Source organism: Dendrobium catenatum, unplaced genomic scaffold, assembly GCF_001605985.2.
Source record: "Dendrobium catenatum unplaced genomic scaffold, ASM160598v2 original_scaffold_27042, whole genome shotgun sequence".
NCBI classification, from domain to species: domain Eukaryota; kingdom Viridiplantae; phylum Streptophyta; class Magnoliopsida; order Asparagales; family Orchidaceae; genus Dendrobium; species Dendrobium catenatum.
The window spans coordinates 675,962-694,528 of NW_021345501.1; the positions used below are offsets into that span (position 1 = coordinate 675,962).

Consider the following 18,567-nt stretch of genomic DNA (forward strand, 5'->3'; position numbering starts at 1 on the left):
TAAAGAGGCCTCATAAAAATCTATCAGAGATTATCGATCACAATTTTTGTTCAAATTAAGGCGACAAATTAGGCCATGATCGAAATATAATTAGAATGAATTTTAAAGCTCCTAAATCAAGATTAATAAAATGTATTTTAAAAAATTCATTAAATTTTTTATTGCAGCCATCCCAATGAATGATCATCACAAATATTTCACTCATATCTTATATTCCCATCATATTTTGACAAAAAAGACAAACTATTTGGCAAATACAAAGAGAAACTCAAAACTGTAACAGGAAAGGCGAGGGTTGATAGCATATTATATGACAGCTTATATGTTGTGTGCGCCGGTTCTAACGATCTCGTCAACACTACTTCCCTCACTCTGTTCGGAAAGAGAAATTATTGTGTCTGGAATCCGAATGCATTCGGATTCCAATCACCGCATGCCACGTCACCAGGTGCACTCCGGAGCCGAGTGCTTGCAGTGACGTGGCACATGGTGATTGGAATCCGAATGCACTCGAATTCCACACAATAATTTCTCGTTCAGAAACTGCATTACAATGTTCCTTCTTACGTCAACTACCTTGCCGGTAAAACTTCTGATTTCGTCCAGGTAAACCATATATATTTGTGTGATCCTAGGTCTATCTTTTTTTTTCAATTACTCTTCTAGTTCAATTTGAGGGTGGTACGAATTTTTCATATTTTGGAGTTTAGTTTTGTAGTTTTAGCATTATTCTAAAAATATTATATTGTTTACTTATGTACAATGAGTATAATAGTTATTCTAAAATTTAAATTTGAAGAGAAAAAAATTTCGGAATATCCTAATATAATTTTTTTATTAAAATGGGCTCAAAATCATTCAAATAAATTTTAAAGTATTTGAATATATATATATATATATTCATCTCAGGATAAATGTGAGAGCATTAAAATATATACTGAGCGACTTTTTCAATTAAAATTATAAATAAACATATAATTTATTAGAAGAAGAAACAAATTAATGAACATATTTGTTCACAATTAGGTAAGATATGAAGAACAAAAATATTTAACTTCTATATGGGACAATTTTTTGGCTGCTTTTCTTTTCAATAACAGCCACAATTTTACACTTTTTTAGAAATTTTTATGATGAAAAATTATTTTATGCAACGAAAATTACTAAGTTATTTTCTCCATAACAATTTCACAGTCAACTTTATAAAAATTTACAGGCATTCCAAAACAAATACTTAATAATATTAAAACTTGTTACATTATATACATATAATGTATGAATTTATTACATAAGCTTATCAAAAGTACTTATGCAGAGATTACATATAGTGGTGGGGAGACATAGAATTGGAGTTTTTGGGCTTCCTCCAATAAGATGCTTGCCTTCGCAAATGACTATAGCAGGAGATACTGTAGAAGCTCACAATCAGGCAGCTTTGCTCTATAACTCTCAGATTAGTGCAGAAATCAAAAGGGCCAGCTGAAAATTTCAGCAGCACAAAGATAGCCTCAATACTGAGAAAAATTATTCTGTGCGGAAGCGAAACCCATCCGGATGCTTAAGAGCGCGGTTCAGTTCCGCAGTACCGAGCATCACGGACGCTTGGTACCGTGGCTCGGTATGACTGACGTGGCTCATTCTGATAGGTATCCGAATGTAGAGCTGCGTTCAACATCCAAATGACTTAATGTGATCAAATTGCATCATTATAGGAGCATTAACAGCAACATGGTTGACAAACTATGTGGTGCTCATTCATAATTTGACAGCTTTATATTGTAGAAAATTACTCTCTTTGTTGTGAAGTTTAAACAAAGTGCTTAGCCAACTCTTCCCTCCTATATCTTAACAGGTTGAATTTCCAGCTGGTTTGGTAGGAAAAGGAAAAAAATAGTAATAAGATGAGAAAAAAAACAACCAGCCCCATGCAATACAAGTTACCAAATCAAAAATTAATTACAATCAGGCAGCCAAATCTCTATTTTTGAGAAAGATTGAGCTATTTATCGTTAACTGCAATTTTCAGTAACCTATACTGTTTTCTATAAATAAAATATATTAATAATTAATGGAGGTGAGTGAAGACAAGTGAAGAAGACTTCAACAGCACACAGTTTAGTTAAGCAAGTTTTCCCCTTCTAGAAAAAAATCATAAACAAATAATATTAATATATTATGATGATGGAATGATACTGGAGTATATGAACTGTAGATATCAATAAATATGCAGGATATGAGGCTAAATCTAACCAAGTTACTGTTTCTCAAGGCATTGAAGACTGTTGGGAGTTGGAAATGATGGTAATAAGCAACAAGAGAGCTGCTGCCTTCAGTCTGCTGGCATTTGTGGTTTTCCTTCATCCTCTTCATGGCCGCGCCATTGGTGCAAACCAAACATCTCGGCGACGGACACCAGCTATTATCATCTTCGGTGACTCGATCGTAGATCCAGGCAACAACAATGTTATCCTGACGACAATTAAGTGCAACTTCCCTCCTTATGGGAAGGATTTTGTTGGTCACAAAGCAACAGGAAGGTTCAGCAATGGCAAGATCCCTTCAGACATCATAGGTGATTTTCCTAAGTTGCTAATTTCACTGGAGGATTGAAGATCGAAAAATTTTAGATTAATATATATATATATATATATATATATGAAATTAAAGTGATTTTCATTTGCACCAAGCTTGAAAAAAAAATGAAAAAGTTATGCTTGGTTGGATCAAAATCATGCAAAATATGAATTTTAGTCGATCTTACCACTAAGTTAGATCAGCTAGAAATCAGATTGTTAATGGTCCAAAATTTGATTTTTACCTTACTAGCTCAAGCTCATCTCTCAGTTATCAGTCCTTATAAAGTACACTAGACTTCAACTAACATCATCATTTGTCTTATCCCAACTATTTTGACTCACTAAATGGCGTGTAAGCCCTCAGTTAACACATTAGAATGATTGGCATAGATGCTAAAAATGAAAAAAAATTGTGTATATTTAATATAAGATGTTATAATTTCATTTCAGCTTCTCAGTTAGGAATAAAAGAATACGTGCCTGCATATCTGGGGACAGAGCTATCAGCCTATGATCTTATAACTGGAGTAAGCTTTGCATCTGGTGGCTGTGGATTTGATCCTCTCACATCTCAGCTAGTGGTATATTTCATATAATTATTGCTAAAATATCAGATAGCAAATTTGAGAAAAATTCTTATACTCATAAAATGTAGCAACTTCTCTTAACTTCATATATGAACAACAGTCGGTGCTTTCCATGGACGATCAGCTAGATCTGTTCATCGAATACAAGGAGAAGGTAAAAGCAATTGTAGGAGAAAAGAAAGCCGCATACATAACAAACAATTCTGAATATCTAGTAGTCACAGGAACAGATGATCTGGCAAACACTTACTTCACGACACCATTTAGGAGGCTTGAGTATGATCTCCCCTCCTACATCAACTTCACAGTTCAATCAGCTTCAACTTTCATTCAGGTATCAGACTTAGACTGATATATATTCAAATTTCTTAACTTAACGCACATATTTGGTTGCATGATTATGGACTTATAAACTGTAATATATATATATATATATATATATATATATATCATTGCGAAAGTAAGGTGTGTTAAAACTAGAGAAGATGGAGAAATAACATATCAGAGAGCAAGTAGTAACTCCCGAAGATTTAGTTGAAAACAGACAAATGACTTTGATTGGCATGTGCAACGAAGAGCATCATATACATCAATAAAATGGCAGATTGAACAAATGTAGAATGATTAGAAAGGAAAAAAACGGATAAAGCAAGGTAAAATGATTAAATTGTGTAAAAAGACACATAAAATAAAATTAAATGCAATAAAACACTGAATAAAAACAAATGAAAAAGATTCAAAATCATCATCATCATCATTAACTTTATATCAATTTTTTTGGTCAAATTTATGAATTTTTATTTTTCATTCATTCTTGCTTAACGACTAAATGTTTTCTAAGTTAAACAAATCATTTAAAACAATTTTCATCCACATAGTTTTAGGTCTATGCTGCTTTCTTTTTTTTAATCTTCTTATACTAATTTTATATACTCACGTAATAAGCGTATTTTTCCTCATAAAGAAACTTTAAATTGAAAAAAAGCTAATGCGGATAATTAAAATGAGAATTCAATATATGTCAGCAAATACTTGATGGAGAACTAACTTGGTAGTGTGAAGATCATTAAAGACTAGGGTATTACTTAATATGCACATAGTAACACTAATCTGATACGTGCAAAGATTACCTTCAATATAGATGGCATTGAACAACATGTGAAATGGAGGTTCCAGATGCTTTCTAAACTTGTGTAATATGACGGGATAAAATAACAGCCAAGATTACACTAAGCACAGCACCACTTAAGCCACCATTTTTTCCTTTCTAACTTGCTCTGTAGACGTATAAGTTGCAAATTTCTGCCTTTTAATTTACCATTTTCTCTCATCCTTGACAGAAATTGTACCATTTAGGGGCACGAAAAATTAGAGTTGTGGGTGCTCCTCCAATAGGATGTTTACCATCACAAAGGACACTTGCAGGAGGAATTGAAAGAATATGCGATCCAACCTACAACCAAGCTGCGACATTCCTCAATTCACAACTATCAAAGGAGATGCAGAAGCTTAACAGCACTTTACCTAAATCAAAGATCCTCTATATTGATATGTACACCCCTTTGCTTGATATCATCTTACACCCTTCTAACTATGGTAAATTGTCATTTTATTACATTTACTTATCAAGAACTATCATTGCGACGGAACCAATATCTAAAACTTCTTTTCTAATTTGTACATCCAAATAACAGGATTTGTAGAATCCAAGAGAGGTTGTTGCGGTACAGGAACTTTAGAGGTCACACTAACTTGCAATAGTTTGACCACCTTCATCTGTGAAGATGCATCAAAATATGTGTTCTGGGATAGCTACCATCCCACAGAGAGAGCATATGAGATTTTGATGACGAAACTTGCCCAGAGATACGGTGTATTTACAAATTAAGAATGCAAACAAACAAGTCGTCTTTTGTTATGTTGTTAATAGTCCATATAGGACACTATCTTAGTTACAACCACAATCATGATGTCAAGATACCCCACAAATGAATATATCCAAAGATTATTAAGAATTTTTCAAGTTTTGGATAATCTGATTGAATAAATAATTGTAAGGGAATGACAACATACTCCATTCATAAACATTATAAAGGGTTTGAATGTCAATAAAACATGAATAGAAGGACTACGATCAAATAACTCTGTGCTAATGCTACCTAACACATAGCATATTATAAAGTAGGCTATGTATCTCTCCTTTTTTTTAACAACTTAGGCAGAAAATTAACAAAGTCAAATTTGGCAACCATTTCTTTATGTGCAAAAACATTTATTGTTGAGGACTCCCTTGTAGAGAATATCTTAGATATTCACCCTTATCCACCCTCTCCAGTTAAAAATAGAAGATTTAATTAACAAACAATTTTTTTTTTCTTACAAAATATTAAGATGATAGATTTTATGAAATGGAGATGATATTTTTTTTTAAAACAAAAATATTTTGAGATGGATAATAGAATAGGAGGTCTTAAAGAATATGTATTTTATTATTATAATTACTTCCATATCAATGCTAAATATATATAAATATAATTAATAAAAAAGAAGATGAGGAAAAGATGAAAAATAAGCCATTATGAATACAACAACAACAACAACATCAAGCCTTTATCCCACTACATGGGGTCGGCTACATGAATCCTTTTTCTCCATTGTGTCCTATTAAAAGTCAAATTCTCATTTAAATCTAATAAAGAAAGGTCATTCCTAATATTTTCTAACCAAGTCTTTTTAGGTCTACCCCTACCTTTCTTAACATAAGTCAAATCTAATACCTCTACTCTCCTAACCGGGTCATCGCAAGGCCGTCGTTTTATGTGATCAAACCATTTAAGGCGACTTTCTCTAATCTTATCTTCTACTGGAGCTACTCCAACCTTTTCACGTATATGCTCATTTCGTATCCTATCTCTAAGGGTAAAGCCACTCATCCACCTAAGCATCCTCATCACTGCCACACTTAACTTAGTATTATGCTTCTCTTTTAAAGGCCAACATTCAGCACCATAAAGCATTGCAGGCCTCACTACCATCTTATAGAATTTTCCCTTAAGTTTGAAGGGTACATTTCTATCACATAACAAGCCCGATGCATTCCTCCACTTCAACCATCCAACTTGAATTCTGCTGATAATATCCCCATCTATTTCACCATCACTCTGAACAATAGATCCAAGATATCTAAAACGTGTACTCTTATTAATGACTTGATCGCCCAAAGTCACAATCCCCTCACTAGGTCTATTACTACTAAAATTACACTCCATATATTCCGTTTTAGATCTACTCAAGCGAAAACCTTTAGACTCTAAGGTTGACCTCCATAATTCAAGTATACCTTCAACTCCCTCTCTAGTCTTATCAACAAGAAGAATATCATCAGCAAAAAGCATACACAAAGGTACATCCTCTTGCAAATGTCTAGTGAGAACGTCCATGACTAAAGCAAAAAGATATGGGCTTAAGGCTGATCCTTGATGTAACCCAACCGAAATGAATGAAAAATAAGCCATTATGAATGAAAAAGAAAAAGGAAGAGGAAAAGAAGAAGAGTAGAAGAAGAACGACGAGTAAAAATAGATGAATAGGGGATGAAGTGAATTACAATGATGACAAAACAATAGTTCCTCCATCCCCTATAATAAAACTACAATTTGAGATATGAACCATGCTTTGACTCAGCTGTATTTAACATTTTTGCTACTCTTTAAATTAATTGTATTTAAAGTATCTAGCTTTCTAGAGATGGTACAGCAGCCAAATTTACACTGAGCAGCATCGCCCATCCCCATTCACTCATAATATTACATAAGAGGTGGAAGATTGAACATGCAGAAGTTAACTTGGAAATATTGGTTAACACTGACAAAAGTAATCATGCAATTTTTTTAACACATGATTATATTGTATTTTAAAAGTATCATTCTTAAATTGATTTTAAATTATTTTACACAGCATACCGCAAAAAAGAATGGAAAAACTCGCCACAAAACATATATCCGCAGATGTGTATATCCAATTGATAAAGTCCATAGAGAACTCACAAAAAATAGATGAACTCGCATAAAAATTTAAAAAACAAAGGTAAACATGTGTAAAGCCTTGAAATTAAGCTTACAGGATTGTGTAATCATCTAGTACAAATGATGGATGAACTTTCCCACAAAGGCCTATCCACATGTTTTGGAAGCCCACAAATTGACTTTAAAAGAGGGTAAAGACTTGTGTGAGCACCAAAAAGGATGATCTTGCACCAAAGCACCGGTGTACAATAAAAATGATGGAATAACTTGAGTAAAAGTATTTGTACACAGGTGAATACATCCATTGATTGAGATTATAAGTTGTATGTACCAATGTACAACCCAAAAAAAATGGATGAACCTCAAAAAAATTGTAAACAGGCGTTTGTAGTTTTGAATTTGAGTTCACAAGATTGTATGCAGCTCTATACAATAAAAGCAACGGAGGAACTCACACCAAATACTTCTCTAAGGACATGAATAACTCAAAAATTGAGTTTTGAGAGCTGTACACACAGTTGATGTAGGCAAGAAAAATTGCCTACGAATACAAAATTTGCAAGTCTTCCAAAATTTACCTTCTATAAGACGAATATATTGAGAGAACGACTAAAATGATGATTTAATGACAAAAACTACAAATTATAGATGATATGATAACAAAGACGTGTTAAAAGTCACTTAAATACTTAATATATTGATAATAGATAAGTTGAGAAGAAAGATATAATGGAGTGGTAACCATGGAGAGAAGAAATAGGTTAGAAGTTCCAAGACGAATTCATAGAGAGGGGAAGAGAAAGGGGACTAGCTCGCAAGCTATCCAAGAGGAAACCCGTAGGTTTTTAACTCCAAAAATCACTCCATAACACTTATAAAACAGCCCAAAACAATCCTATATATAGGAGGGAAGAAAAAGCCCAAAAGCCCACAAAACAGCCCTCATAAATTGGAGAAGAGGAATCCCAAAAGTCACCATAAATTAGGAATTCCAAAAGCCAAATCAGTCGCCCCCCCTCAAGCCAACCAGGAAAGAGAAGTAAAAGGCAGCATTTAAATTACGTTGGGAGCCCAATAGCTAAAAGAAACCAATCATAAATATATGCAGGAAACGAACAATCAGCCAGTGAATTTTGATTGCATCAATTCTCCCATGGAGGAAGAACCTCATCTCCTGATGAGTTTGATTCAGAATTTTTATTGCTTGACCGATCCAATTCCTCAATCAAAACAGCATATTTATGTTCAATCAATTCTTTTGCTTGATTAAATTCAGCAAAAAGTACCTGAGTTATTTTCTCAAATTTCTCGTCACATAAGTACATAAATATATGTATCTTGTAAAGTTCATTTTGAATTGAGTCTGTTGAATCTCCTTCGGGTGAGAGACTGATGCCAGATGGAATGCCAACTTCATGAGTACTGGGCAAAGGTGTTTGGTTTTCAACATTGGCAGGATCGTATTCATCTTGAAAGTTTATCGGCTCTTGACTTGAGATTCCCAAAGGATGATGGTTTGGATTGCTCATTATTATAAATATATATTTTCTAAAGACTCACAAAAAGACTTGCACACAACCTAAAGCTCTGATACCATTTTGATGTAGGCAAGAAAAATTGTCTATGAATACAAAATTTGCAAGTCTTCCAAAATTTACCTGCTATAAGCCGAATATACTGACAGAACGACTAAAATGACTATTTAACGACAAAACTACAAATTATAGATGATATGATAACAAAGACATGTTAAAAGACACTTAAACACTTAATACATTGATAATAGATAAGTTGAGAAGAAAGATACAATGGAGTGGTAACCATGGAGAGAAGAAATACGTTAAAAGTTCCCAGACGAATTCATAGAGAGGGGAAGAGAAAAGGGACTATCTCGCAAGCTATCCAAGAGGAAACCTGCATGTTTTTAACTCCAAAAATCATTCCATAACACCTCTAAAACAACCCAAAATAATCCTATATATAGTAGGGAAGAAGAAGCCCAAAAGCCCACAAAACAGCCCTCATAAATTGGAGAAGAGGAATCCCAAAAGTCACCATAAATTAGGAATTCCAAAAGCCAAATCAGCACCCCCCTCAAGCCAACCAGGAAAGAGAAGTAAAAGGCAGCATTTAAATTACGTTGGGAGCCCAATAGCCAAAAAAAACCAGTCATAAATATATGCAGGAACCGAACAATCAGCCAAGGAATTTTGATTGCATCAATTGTACAGCACCAAAAAAGGATGAACTTGCACATGTTTAAAATTTACTTTACATAGTTATACACATTTGTATACGACACAAACGATGGGAAAAATTGCCCTACAATACATGTACAAATGTGTCTCAGTCAACTAATTGAATTTACAGAGCTACACACACATTTAAACACAAAAAAAACTGATGATATTGCTCAAAAACAATTGTACATGAGTGTGCACACTAGCGTACCACAGAAAAGATGAATAAACTTGGCCCAAAACATATCTACATGTGCATTCCAAATTTCCAATACTCCCGAAAAAACAAAACATCGAACCGGTAGGTGGGTTCCACCGCGAGGAAGACCAAGGGGCATTTCGCACCTCTAAATAGTGAGAGGGAAATCCGGGCGAACAAGAGGCGAAGTCGAACGACAATAAAGGATCAGGAGAATGACACATAAAGAGAGGAAGAAAAAAAGGGGCAGTTTCATATGCTTTTCGTTCAATTCAGAACAGAAAACGGAAGAGGTCGAAGGAGACAGAGAGGAACCATTAGACCCAGAGCTAAAGCCAATTGCGAGCAGTCAAGATGTCCGCAGCATGATTAATTATTCTATGCAGCCAGAATGCACCACGTCGCCTCTTGCTTTGCACCGCTCGATACTATGGCTCGGTATTTCTAACGTGGCACATTCTGATTGGTCTCCGGACGACTTTCTACATCCAGTCTCCGGACGACTTTCTGCATCCAGTCTCCGGACGACTTTCTGCATTTGGTCTCCGCACAGAATAGTTCGTCCCGCAGGATAGAGTGACCGAGAGAGAAAGGTGTGATGTAAGGTAATGATTTATTGTATTAATCGATTTTTATTCTTAAATTTTGGTTTATGTATATATAAGAAATCCTAGAATGTTGTTATTAGTATTTTTAGATAATTTTATGTAATTACTATTTTAAAAAATATACTTTTAAATATTATTTAATTAATATTGTTAAAAATAAGAATGTTTTGAATTAGACAATTCTATTCATAATAATTAAAAATAAAATAATTTAAAAGATTACTAAACTATTTTGATATAGCTAATTCAAATTTTATAATCATCAATTATGATTTATGCACTTAAAATAAGCTTAACAATTAACATCATAAAATAATAAGTTTAAATTATAATAATTAGAGATGTATATGATTTAGATGTACATAACATGATTATTCCATATAAATGCTTTTATATTTTCAAATAAAGGAATTAGAATACTGACTAACAGGTAAAAGCTAATCATCTAAATTTGATGTGAGTAATCATATTTTTAATTTATGATAATGATATCATTTCTTTACACAGCTCACATTGGCCTGTTGGTTGGGAGCGTAACTACCAACTAAGAAGTCTTGAATTTGAGTCTTGTGTATGTGAAGTATTTGTGAGTATGCTTTAATTGGCCTAATTGTCCAAAAAAATCATCTTTTAAATTAAATGCATTAATCACTATTAAATTCATTAATCAATTATTACTGTGACTAAATTTTAATTTAATTATTTTATAAAAAAGATTGATCATATTAAAGACATTGCAATTTTTTATCAGTACTTAGTGGTTATCCATCGAATGCATTAAAATCTTCAAAATTGAGGATTCCTGTTGCATAAGATGAAAATTATGATTTCAATATGTAAAGAGTTTTGAATGGTTTGGTTTAAATTCATGATCTCTCGTATGTATTGAACTATTTTAAATGGTGAAATACACGAGCAAAATTAGATTTTTGCTAGGGCTTCTAAATATATTGTTTGACAATCCTCAAACTTTTCAAATGCTTAGTGGATGATTAATTTATCTTAAAATTTGATAAAACTTGATTGTCATGCAAATCATATGTCATCGAACACAATCGATAATATGAGCTTGAATTTTAAAATTATATAGAGATAGATAAAAAAAATTGTATGAGAACGCACATTTTTTTATTATGGAACTTATCGTAAAAGCTTAAGAATTAATTTGATTTTTCATTCAGATTAATTTATCAAGTTGTAGCTCGAATGGTAAATAAGGTTAGAGAGACTTGCCTTAGATGATTTGGTCACATAAAATGTCAGCCTTCCGATTAACTAGTTAGGAGAGTAGATGTATTAAATTTAATTTATGTTAAGTAAGATAGAGATATGCTGAAGGTCATCTCCAACCGAACTCCATACCCATGTTTGGCATCCGTGAACTGCTCCAATCGAACAGAAAAATGCGATCCATTCTCGCGTTCGTGAACACTGAGAAGCCAATATTGGCATGGCACTGTTCATGAACGCATTTTTAGGTGGAAACAGAGAAAGCGGAGGAAAGCGGAGGCAAATAAAGGCTAGCATGTGGAGCTCGGTTGAGAAAGAATATATACGAAATATTTTTTTTGTGAGTTAAGAAATAGAGTTCGATTGGAGATGAATTACTGCATTTTGAAGTGTTACTGCATTTTGGAGTGGAAAATAAGTTTTTCAGTTGAAGATGGTCTAAAAAGGCCTGGTTAGAAAGTATTAAAAATGACATTTTCTTATTAGATTTAGATGAGAATTTTATTCTTAATGGAACACAATGAAGAAAAAGGATTCATATAGCCAACTCCACGTAGTGGGACAAAGGCTTGCCATTGTTAATTTAACAAGTCAAGCATAGCTCAAACCAAATAAGACACCCATCACCCAAGTTAGGATCAAAATGCCTCACTATGGCAGCAATAACAGCCATATGATTGACGTCTCCTCTTGTGATCATGCATAATGTGATGGAATTTTATAGCAGCAAAGTATTCTCTTTTTTTTTTAAAGTTTACACAGAGTATTTGGCCAAATCTGCCCCCTTTCTTAAATGGTTGAACTTCCAATCGGTTTAAGCAGTAAAATGAAAAAGTTAATAAGAGGAAAAAAAACCAGCACCATGCAGTACACGTGCTTAAATCCTTTTTCTAAGAAAGGTAGATTTATTTCGTAACTGCAATTTTCAGTGACCTATACTATTTTCTGCAAAAATTCTTGAAGAATTAACAGCGTTGAGTGAAGATAGGTGAAAGAAGACTTCCACAGCACACAATTTAGTTAAGCAAGTTTCCCCTTCTAGAAAAAAACCATATAGAAATATTATTATGGAGTGCTAATGCAGTATATGAAAGGAGCCGTGCATGGATGCCAATAAATATGCAATATATGAGGCTAAATTTAACCCGCTTACCGTTTCACGGCACTGAAGATTGCTGGGAGTTGGAAATGATAACAATGAACAACAAGAGAGCAGCTGCCTTCAGTCTGCTGTTCTTCCTAGTTTTCCTTCATCCTCTTCATGGTTGTGCCCTTCAGGCGAACCGAACATCTCCCGGGCCGCCGGCAGTCATAGTTTTCGGTGACTCTGTCGTTGATCCAGGAAACAATAATGCAATCCTGACAATAGTTAAGTGCAACTACCCACCTTATGGGAAGGACTTTGTTGGTCACAAAGCAACAGGAAGGTTCAGCAATGGCAAGATTCCCTCCGACTTGATAGGTGATTTTCATCAGGTTGCTCATTTGACTCAAGTGCTGAAGATTCACAAAAAATAAGATCAACTTTTGGCTCAAATCAACCATGCATTGAAATTAAGCAACAAATCATCAAAAGAACCATGCCAGTCTCAAGTCAACCTTTGATTGAGCCGGATTTGAATCTTAATTCAGCTAATTTAAGATCAAATATATTATTATTATTATTATATGCATTTTTTCTATATATTTAAGATTACAACCAACTGATATTAAATTGATTTTGATTTGTGCCAAGCTTGGGTCCAAAAAGACGAGTTGGATCTAGCTTGAACCAAGATCAGAACAAATCAGAGTCTATAGCTATACGCTTGACTAGGCTCAGGAGTATGTCAAATAACTTTTAGTTGATCTTGAACAAAAGTTTTGATCAATTCAAAATCGGACAATGACGGCCTGAATTTGCTTATGCTCAAAATCGGACAATTTAGCCTAAAATGGCAAAATTGTGAATATTAATATTATTATGTTTGTTCACAATAATTTCATGTCAGCTTCTCAGTTAGGGATAAAAGAATACGTGCCAGCATATCTGGGGACAGATCTATCATCCTATGATCTTATAACAGGAGTAAGCTTTGCATCTGGTGGCTGTGGATTTGATCCTCTCACATCTCAGCTAGTGGTATCTTTCGTATACTTCTTGCTGAAATATCAGATAGAAATTTTCAAAAACTTCTACCATTAAAATCTAGCTACTTCACTTAACTTAAACGAATTTCATCATCAGTCGGCAATTTCCATGGACGAACAGCTAAGCTTGTTCATGGAGTATAAGGAGAAGGTGAAAGCAATTGTAGGAGACAAGAAGGCAGCATACATAACCAAAAATTCAATATATTTTATAGTCACAGGAACAGATGATCTGGCAAACACTTATTTTCCCACACCATTTAGGAGGTTTGAGTTTGATCTCCCCTCATACATAAACTTTACTGTTCAATCAGCTTCAACTTTCATTCAGGTATGAGAATTAGATTGATATACATATTCATAGTTCTTAATTTAGCGCACATATTTTGCTGCATGATGTATGGATTTACAAACTATATATATATATATATAATCTCTGATATAAAATTTCATTCCATCCTCCCCACTTTTTGCCACACTAAACTTTTTTATGAAATAGTACTTAGTTTATCAAGGACTATATATGAGTGTTGAGCAACTAAGAGTACTTGATAAACAAATTTAGTTTGGCAAAAAAGAGATGTTGAATCTAGAAAGCATGGAATTAAATATTATATCAGAGATGATACAGAGAGTAGTAACTGTTAAAAATGAGGTTGAAAACAGACTAAAATGACTTTGCCGTAAGGAAGAGCAAAATATACACCAAAATTCTACATTCCTATGCCAATAACAATGACTTACCTTATTCCAAACAACATACAATTGAAACAATATTACTTACAAGAACCTCATTAGTTTACCATTTTCTTTCATCCCTGATAGAAATTGTACATCAAAAAATAATACCAACCTATGAGGAGAACAATGATTTTATTTTATTCCAAACAACATAAAATTTGAACGATATTATTTTCAAGAACCTTCATTAGTTAATCATTTGTTCTCATCCTTAACAGAAACTGTACCATTCAGGAGCACGAAAGATTAGTGTTGTGGGTGTTCCTCCCATAGGCTGTTTACCATCACAAAGGACTCTAGCAGGAGGAATTGAAAGAATATGTGATCCAACCTACAACCAAGCTGCAATGTTCCTCAATTCACAGCTATCAAAGGAGTCGGAGAGACTTAATAGCACGTTAACTAAATCAAGGATCCGTTATGTTGATATGTATACACCTTTGCTTGATATCATCTTACACCCTTCTAAATATGGTAAATTGTTATTTTCTTACATTTATTTAATCAAGAACCACCATTTTTGCAAGAGAACCAAATTTACCTAACTACTTTTTTCTAATTTGGTCATTCAAATCATAGGATTTGTGGAATCCAAGAGAGGCTGCTGTGGAACAGGAACGTTTGAGGTCACACAAACTTGCAATAGCTTGACCACCTTCACCTGTGAAGATACATCAAAATATGTATTCTGGGATAGCTACCATCCCACTGAGAGAGCGTACAAGATTTTGCTGAGGAAACTTACACAGAGATATGGTCCATCAATCAATTAAGAAGGCAAACAAGCAAGTCAACTTTTGCTATACTAGTATTTTTATAGTCTGAACAATATAATTAACCTTAGTGAACCATAATCCTGATGTGAAAATAGAATACATATGAACGAATCCTAATATTGCTATAAATTTCACATATTTGGATAATCTGATTCAATTAATGATTCTAACAGAACGAGATCATACTTCATTCTTAAACAATAATATGGGTGTGAATGTGCATGAAGCAATAGTATAAGCACTGAGATGAAATAACTCTCTATACTCATGTTATCTAGCACATAGTAGATTATGAAGAAGGTTATGTATCTCTCTTTTATTTTAACACCGGGTACACTAAATTACCAGAGTAGGGAACAGTGCTACCATGTTCAAGTTCATTAGTTTTTTTTTTTTATCAAAGTTAACTATAGCTTGAATATTATCTGAATTTTAAAATATTATTTAAGCTCTTGAGTGGCTTTACCGTTAGAGATAGGATACGAAATGAGCATCTACGTGAAAAGGTTGGAGTAGCTCCAGTGGAAGATAAGATTAGATAGAGTCCCCTTAGATGGTTTGGTCACATTAAACGGAGGCCTTCTGATGACCTGGTTAGGAAAGTTGAGGTATTAGATTTGACTTATGTTAAGAAAGGTAGAGGTAGACCTAAAAAGACTTGGCTAGAACATATTAGAAATGATCTTTCTTTATTAGATTTAAATGAGAATTTGACTTTTAACAAGAAACAATGACGAAAAAGGATACATGTAGCAGACCCCACGTAATGGGACAAAGGCTTGATGTTGTTGTTGTATTGATTTTCTTATCGAATTTGAGTTTTAAAAGTTTTATTTCATCCTAATTATGGTTATAAATGCTAATGATTTGAACATCTAATTTTATTATTAAATATAAATGTATTGTTTACTTTCCATCAAAATTAACATAATTCACTCATATTGTTTTGAACATTAGTGAAGTTTAAATGTGATAGGAAATACTTGATTTCAAGTATTCCCTAATCGCTTTAGCAACAAATCACGAAGCAAACTGCTGTCCACAGCAGGAAATCAGCCAAAAACAGTGGAAAAAGAGGGAAAAACTGTAGAAGATGAGGAGAAAAGACTTGTATTTCACTAGAAGACAATGAAAATAGCAAAGATACAATTTGTTCTTCAATTCGAGAGGAAGAACGTACTCTCCAAAGTCTCCGGCGAAGCCAATAGCCAAAAGCAAAACCTAGATCTCAAAGAGAAAACTCAAATTCAAGATAACCCTAATTTCCCCCCCCCACTCCTAATTATACAAAATAATCATAAAGGACAATAATGGACTTCCTAAAACAGCCTCCCATTCAAAAAAAGAGAGAGATTCCACAAGTTAGAGATTCCTTACCTTTGAACACCAAGTGAACCATTCACGCTCCAGTGGTAGGAATCCTCCTTTGAATGCTTCTCTCACACTCTCTCCTTGACTTTTCTTTCAATAGGCACGAAGATCAAATGGCAAAAAGATTGGGTGGCAGTCTAATTTTGGACTATATATAAAAGACCGAAAAACAGCCCAAAAATTGCAAGTTTTCAATTCTGTACGCTGTGGATCGTCCTGGATGATTTTACTTAAAGTGCCAGAAACGAACCTAATGTAAATTGGGTAACGAACTATATTCGTACATGCACATCGTACCCGTACGAACTATATTTATCTGGTACGAAGCGGTTATTTCATAGGTCGGTTTCCAAAAAATTCTACAGGACGTAACCAACTGACTTAAGTCGGTTCAGTTCGTCCTAGGACGAACAGGTTTCGTCCTTGGATGATTTTAAACAGAGAGTTTTGTCCAAGGATGAAAATAATTTCGTCTGTATGATCTCATACAGAAGTTTCATCTCTGTACGAAAATTAATTTCGTTGGTACACTGATACAGAGAGTTTCGTCTCGGTACAACCTTATTTTTTGTCTGGACGAACTTGCGAGTGGAGAATTTCGAGAGTTTTCGTCTAGGGACGAAAATAAATTTCGTCCTGTACGAATAGGACTTAGAAAATTATCTCCTCGTATGTTCAGTTCGTTGCTCTTCTGAGGAGCTAATTGACATGATCGTCCCGTACGAACATGGTCGTCCCGTAGCGAACCATGGTTCATCCGACAATAATTCACAAAAAATTGTCCCCAAAGATGTGTTGTGATTTTTTTTACTCAATTACAATCACTCCCTTTCATGTAAAAATATTATTTACAAATGAATAGATTGATGTCTTCATCGCTTGGAGTTGATTTTCCTGAAATGTTAGTACGCACTAGAGCAAAAATAAAAACTTCTAAAAAGTGTTAGGAGATATATAAAAACAATAATATTTGAAATAATCAAAATAATATAAGTTGCAAGAATATAACATGCAAATAGCAACTCTCTCTACAGAGGTGGTTCGTATGGTCAGCCACATTGATGTTGAAGATGATGATGGTGATGAAGATGACAAGCATCACAACCACACGTACGTGTTTATCGACGTCGCCACAGGGCTAGATCTATTGCCAGCTGTTGACCTCTGGATTTTTCCCAAGCTTGGGCATGGTGGTTTGAGTTGACCAAGTCAACCAAAAATCACGCCGGCCAATCCCGTCGGCGGCGAGATCCGACGAACCCGAGGTGTTTTCACATTCCAGGCTGATTTCCGTTCGATCGAGGGAGATTTGGAGCTCGACATCAACTAGAGAAATATTCTGCCACTTCAACAAATCCAATGAGCCAAGAACGCAAAAATCGGGCAGTTAGTCTCTCAAAATCCCTTAGAATAGATCAACAATGCTTAGGGTTAAATAACTTTTTGAAAAGTTGATTATTTTCCAAACGGTCACTTCCCCATAATTTCTGTAGCATTACTAGAGTCTACGTTTAAAATTTTATTAAAATTCCATCAAGTATTTTGAGAGAAAGAGGCATTTTCCTATTATAGGGTTTCAGTTCGGTTCTTTAACTGCATGAAATCGCAGCCATTGATCTTTAGATCAACGGCTGTAATCTTGCTGTTCTGTGTTTGGGCCGAACAACAGATCGGTGTTACTGTGTGCCTACGTGGATTAGTGGCTCAATCATTGAAGTGAACAGCGGGTCCAATCCTCGTGCCAAGTGTCGCATGCTGATATTCTGGATTTGAAAATTTATTTTTAATAGTTTTAAACTATTTTTCTTTGTAAAATCATAATAAATTCATTTTTAGGCCAAAAAAACGTGTAACCACTCAAATTGCTCGTATTTCTCGGCCTCTTTAATTTAAAATTATTTTTTGATTTAAAAATATTATGAAATTTTGGGGAATTATTTAAAAAATAGTGAATTTTTTTTTAAATTATTTAAAGTCTTATTTTCATATTATTATTATTATTATATTTTATTATTCTTATTAATGATTATTTTACTGTTACTATTTTATTGTTATTATTTTGACCTATTTCAAACATTTTTAGT

The 18,567-nt window shown here is 33.9% G+C and overlaps 2 protein-coding genes and 1 long non-coding RNA gene across 3 annotated transcripts; 2 read left to right on the forward strand and 1 right to left on the reverse strand.

Annotated features, from left to right (window-relative positions):
• Nucleotides 1–1,219: 1,219 nt before the first annotated feature.
• LOC114578439 lies at nucleotides 1,220–2,244 on the reverse strand. The gene is made up of 2 exons (XR_003699467.1): nucleotides 1,791–2,244; nucleotides 1,220–1,662 (listed from the first exon to the last, which is right to left on the reverse strand). It is a non-coding gene; the product is annotated as an uncharacterized LOC114578439 (long non-coding RNA).
• A 6-nt stretch (nucleotides 2,245–2,250) lies between these two features.
• Nucleotides 2,251–5,748, forward strand: LOC110112873 (GDSL esterase/lipase EXL3-like). The gene is made up of 5 exons (XM_020845255.2): nucleotides 2,251–2,572; nucleotides 3,027–3,157; nucleotides 3,264–3,497; nucleotides 4,504–4,759; nucleotides 4,858–5,748. The coding sequence occupies exons 1-5, from the start codon at nucleotides 2,296–2,298 to the stop codon at nucleotides 5,049–5,051; spliced, it is 1,092 nt and encodes a 363-aa protein (XP_020700914.1). The 5' UTR covers nucleotides 2,251–2,295; the 3' UTR covers nucleotides 5,052–5,748.
• Nucleotides 5,749–10,490: 4,742 nt separating this feature from the next.
• Nucleotides 10,491–15,213, forward strand: LOC110112875 (GDSL esterase/lipase EXL3-like). Its single transcript, XM_028691624.1, has 5 exons — nucleotides 10,491–12,927; nucleotides 13,457–13,587; nucleotides 13,693–13,926; nucleotides 14,555–14,810; nucleotides 14,886–15,213. The coding sequence occupies exons 1-5, from the start codon at nucleotides 12,573–12,575 to the stop codon at nucleotides 15,107–15,109; spliced, it is 1,200 nt and encodes a 399-aa protein (XP_028547457.1). The 5' UTR covers nucleotides 10,491–12,572; the 3' UTR covers nucleotides 15,110–15,213.
• The last annotated feature ends 3,354 nt before the right edge of the window (nucleotides 15,214–18,567 follow it).

Bases quoted from the DNA above. Each gene is read 5' to 3' on its own strand.
- LOC110112873 (XM_020845255.2), top strand. From the start codon at position 2,296: ATGATGGTAATAAGCAACAAGAGAGCTGCTGCCTTCAGTCTGCTGGCA. The intron at 2,573-3,026 runs GTGATTTTCCTA...ATTTCATTTCAG, and splicing joins GATCCCTTCAGACATCATAG to CTTCTCAGTTAGGAATAAAA. The intron at 3,498-4,503 runs GTATCAGACTTA...CATCCTTGACAG, and splicing joins CAGCTTCAACTTTCATTCAG to AAATTGTACCATTTAGGGGC.
- LOC110112875 (XM_028691624.1), top strand. From the start codon at position 12,573: ATGCCAATAAATATGCAATATATGAGGCTAAATTTAACCCGCTTACCG. The intron at 12,928-13,456 runs GTGATTTTCATC...ATTTCATGTCAG, and splicing joins GATTCCCTCCGACTTGATAG to CTTCTCAGTTAGGGATAAAA. The intron at 14,811-14,885 runs GTAAATTGTTAT...TTACCTAACTAC, and splicing joins CTTACACCCTTCTAAATATG to TTTTTTCTAATTTGGTCATT.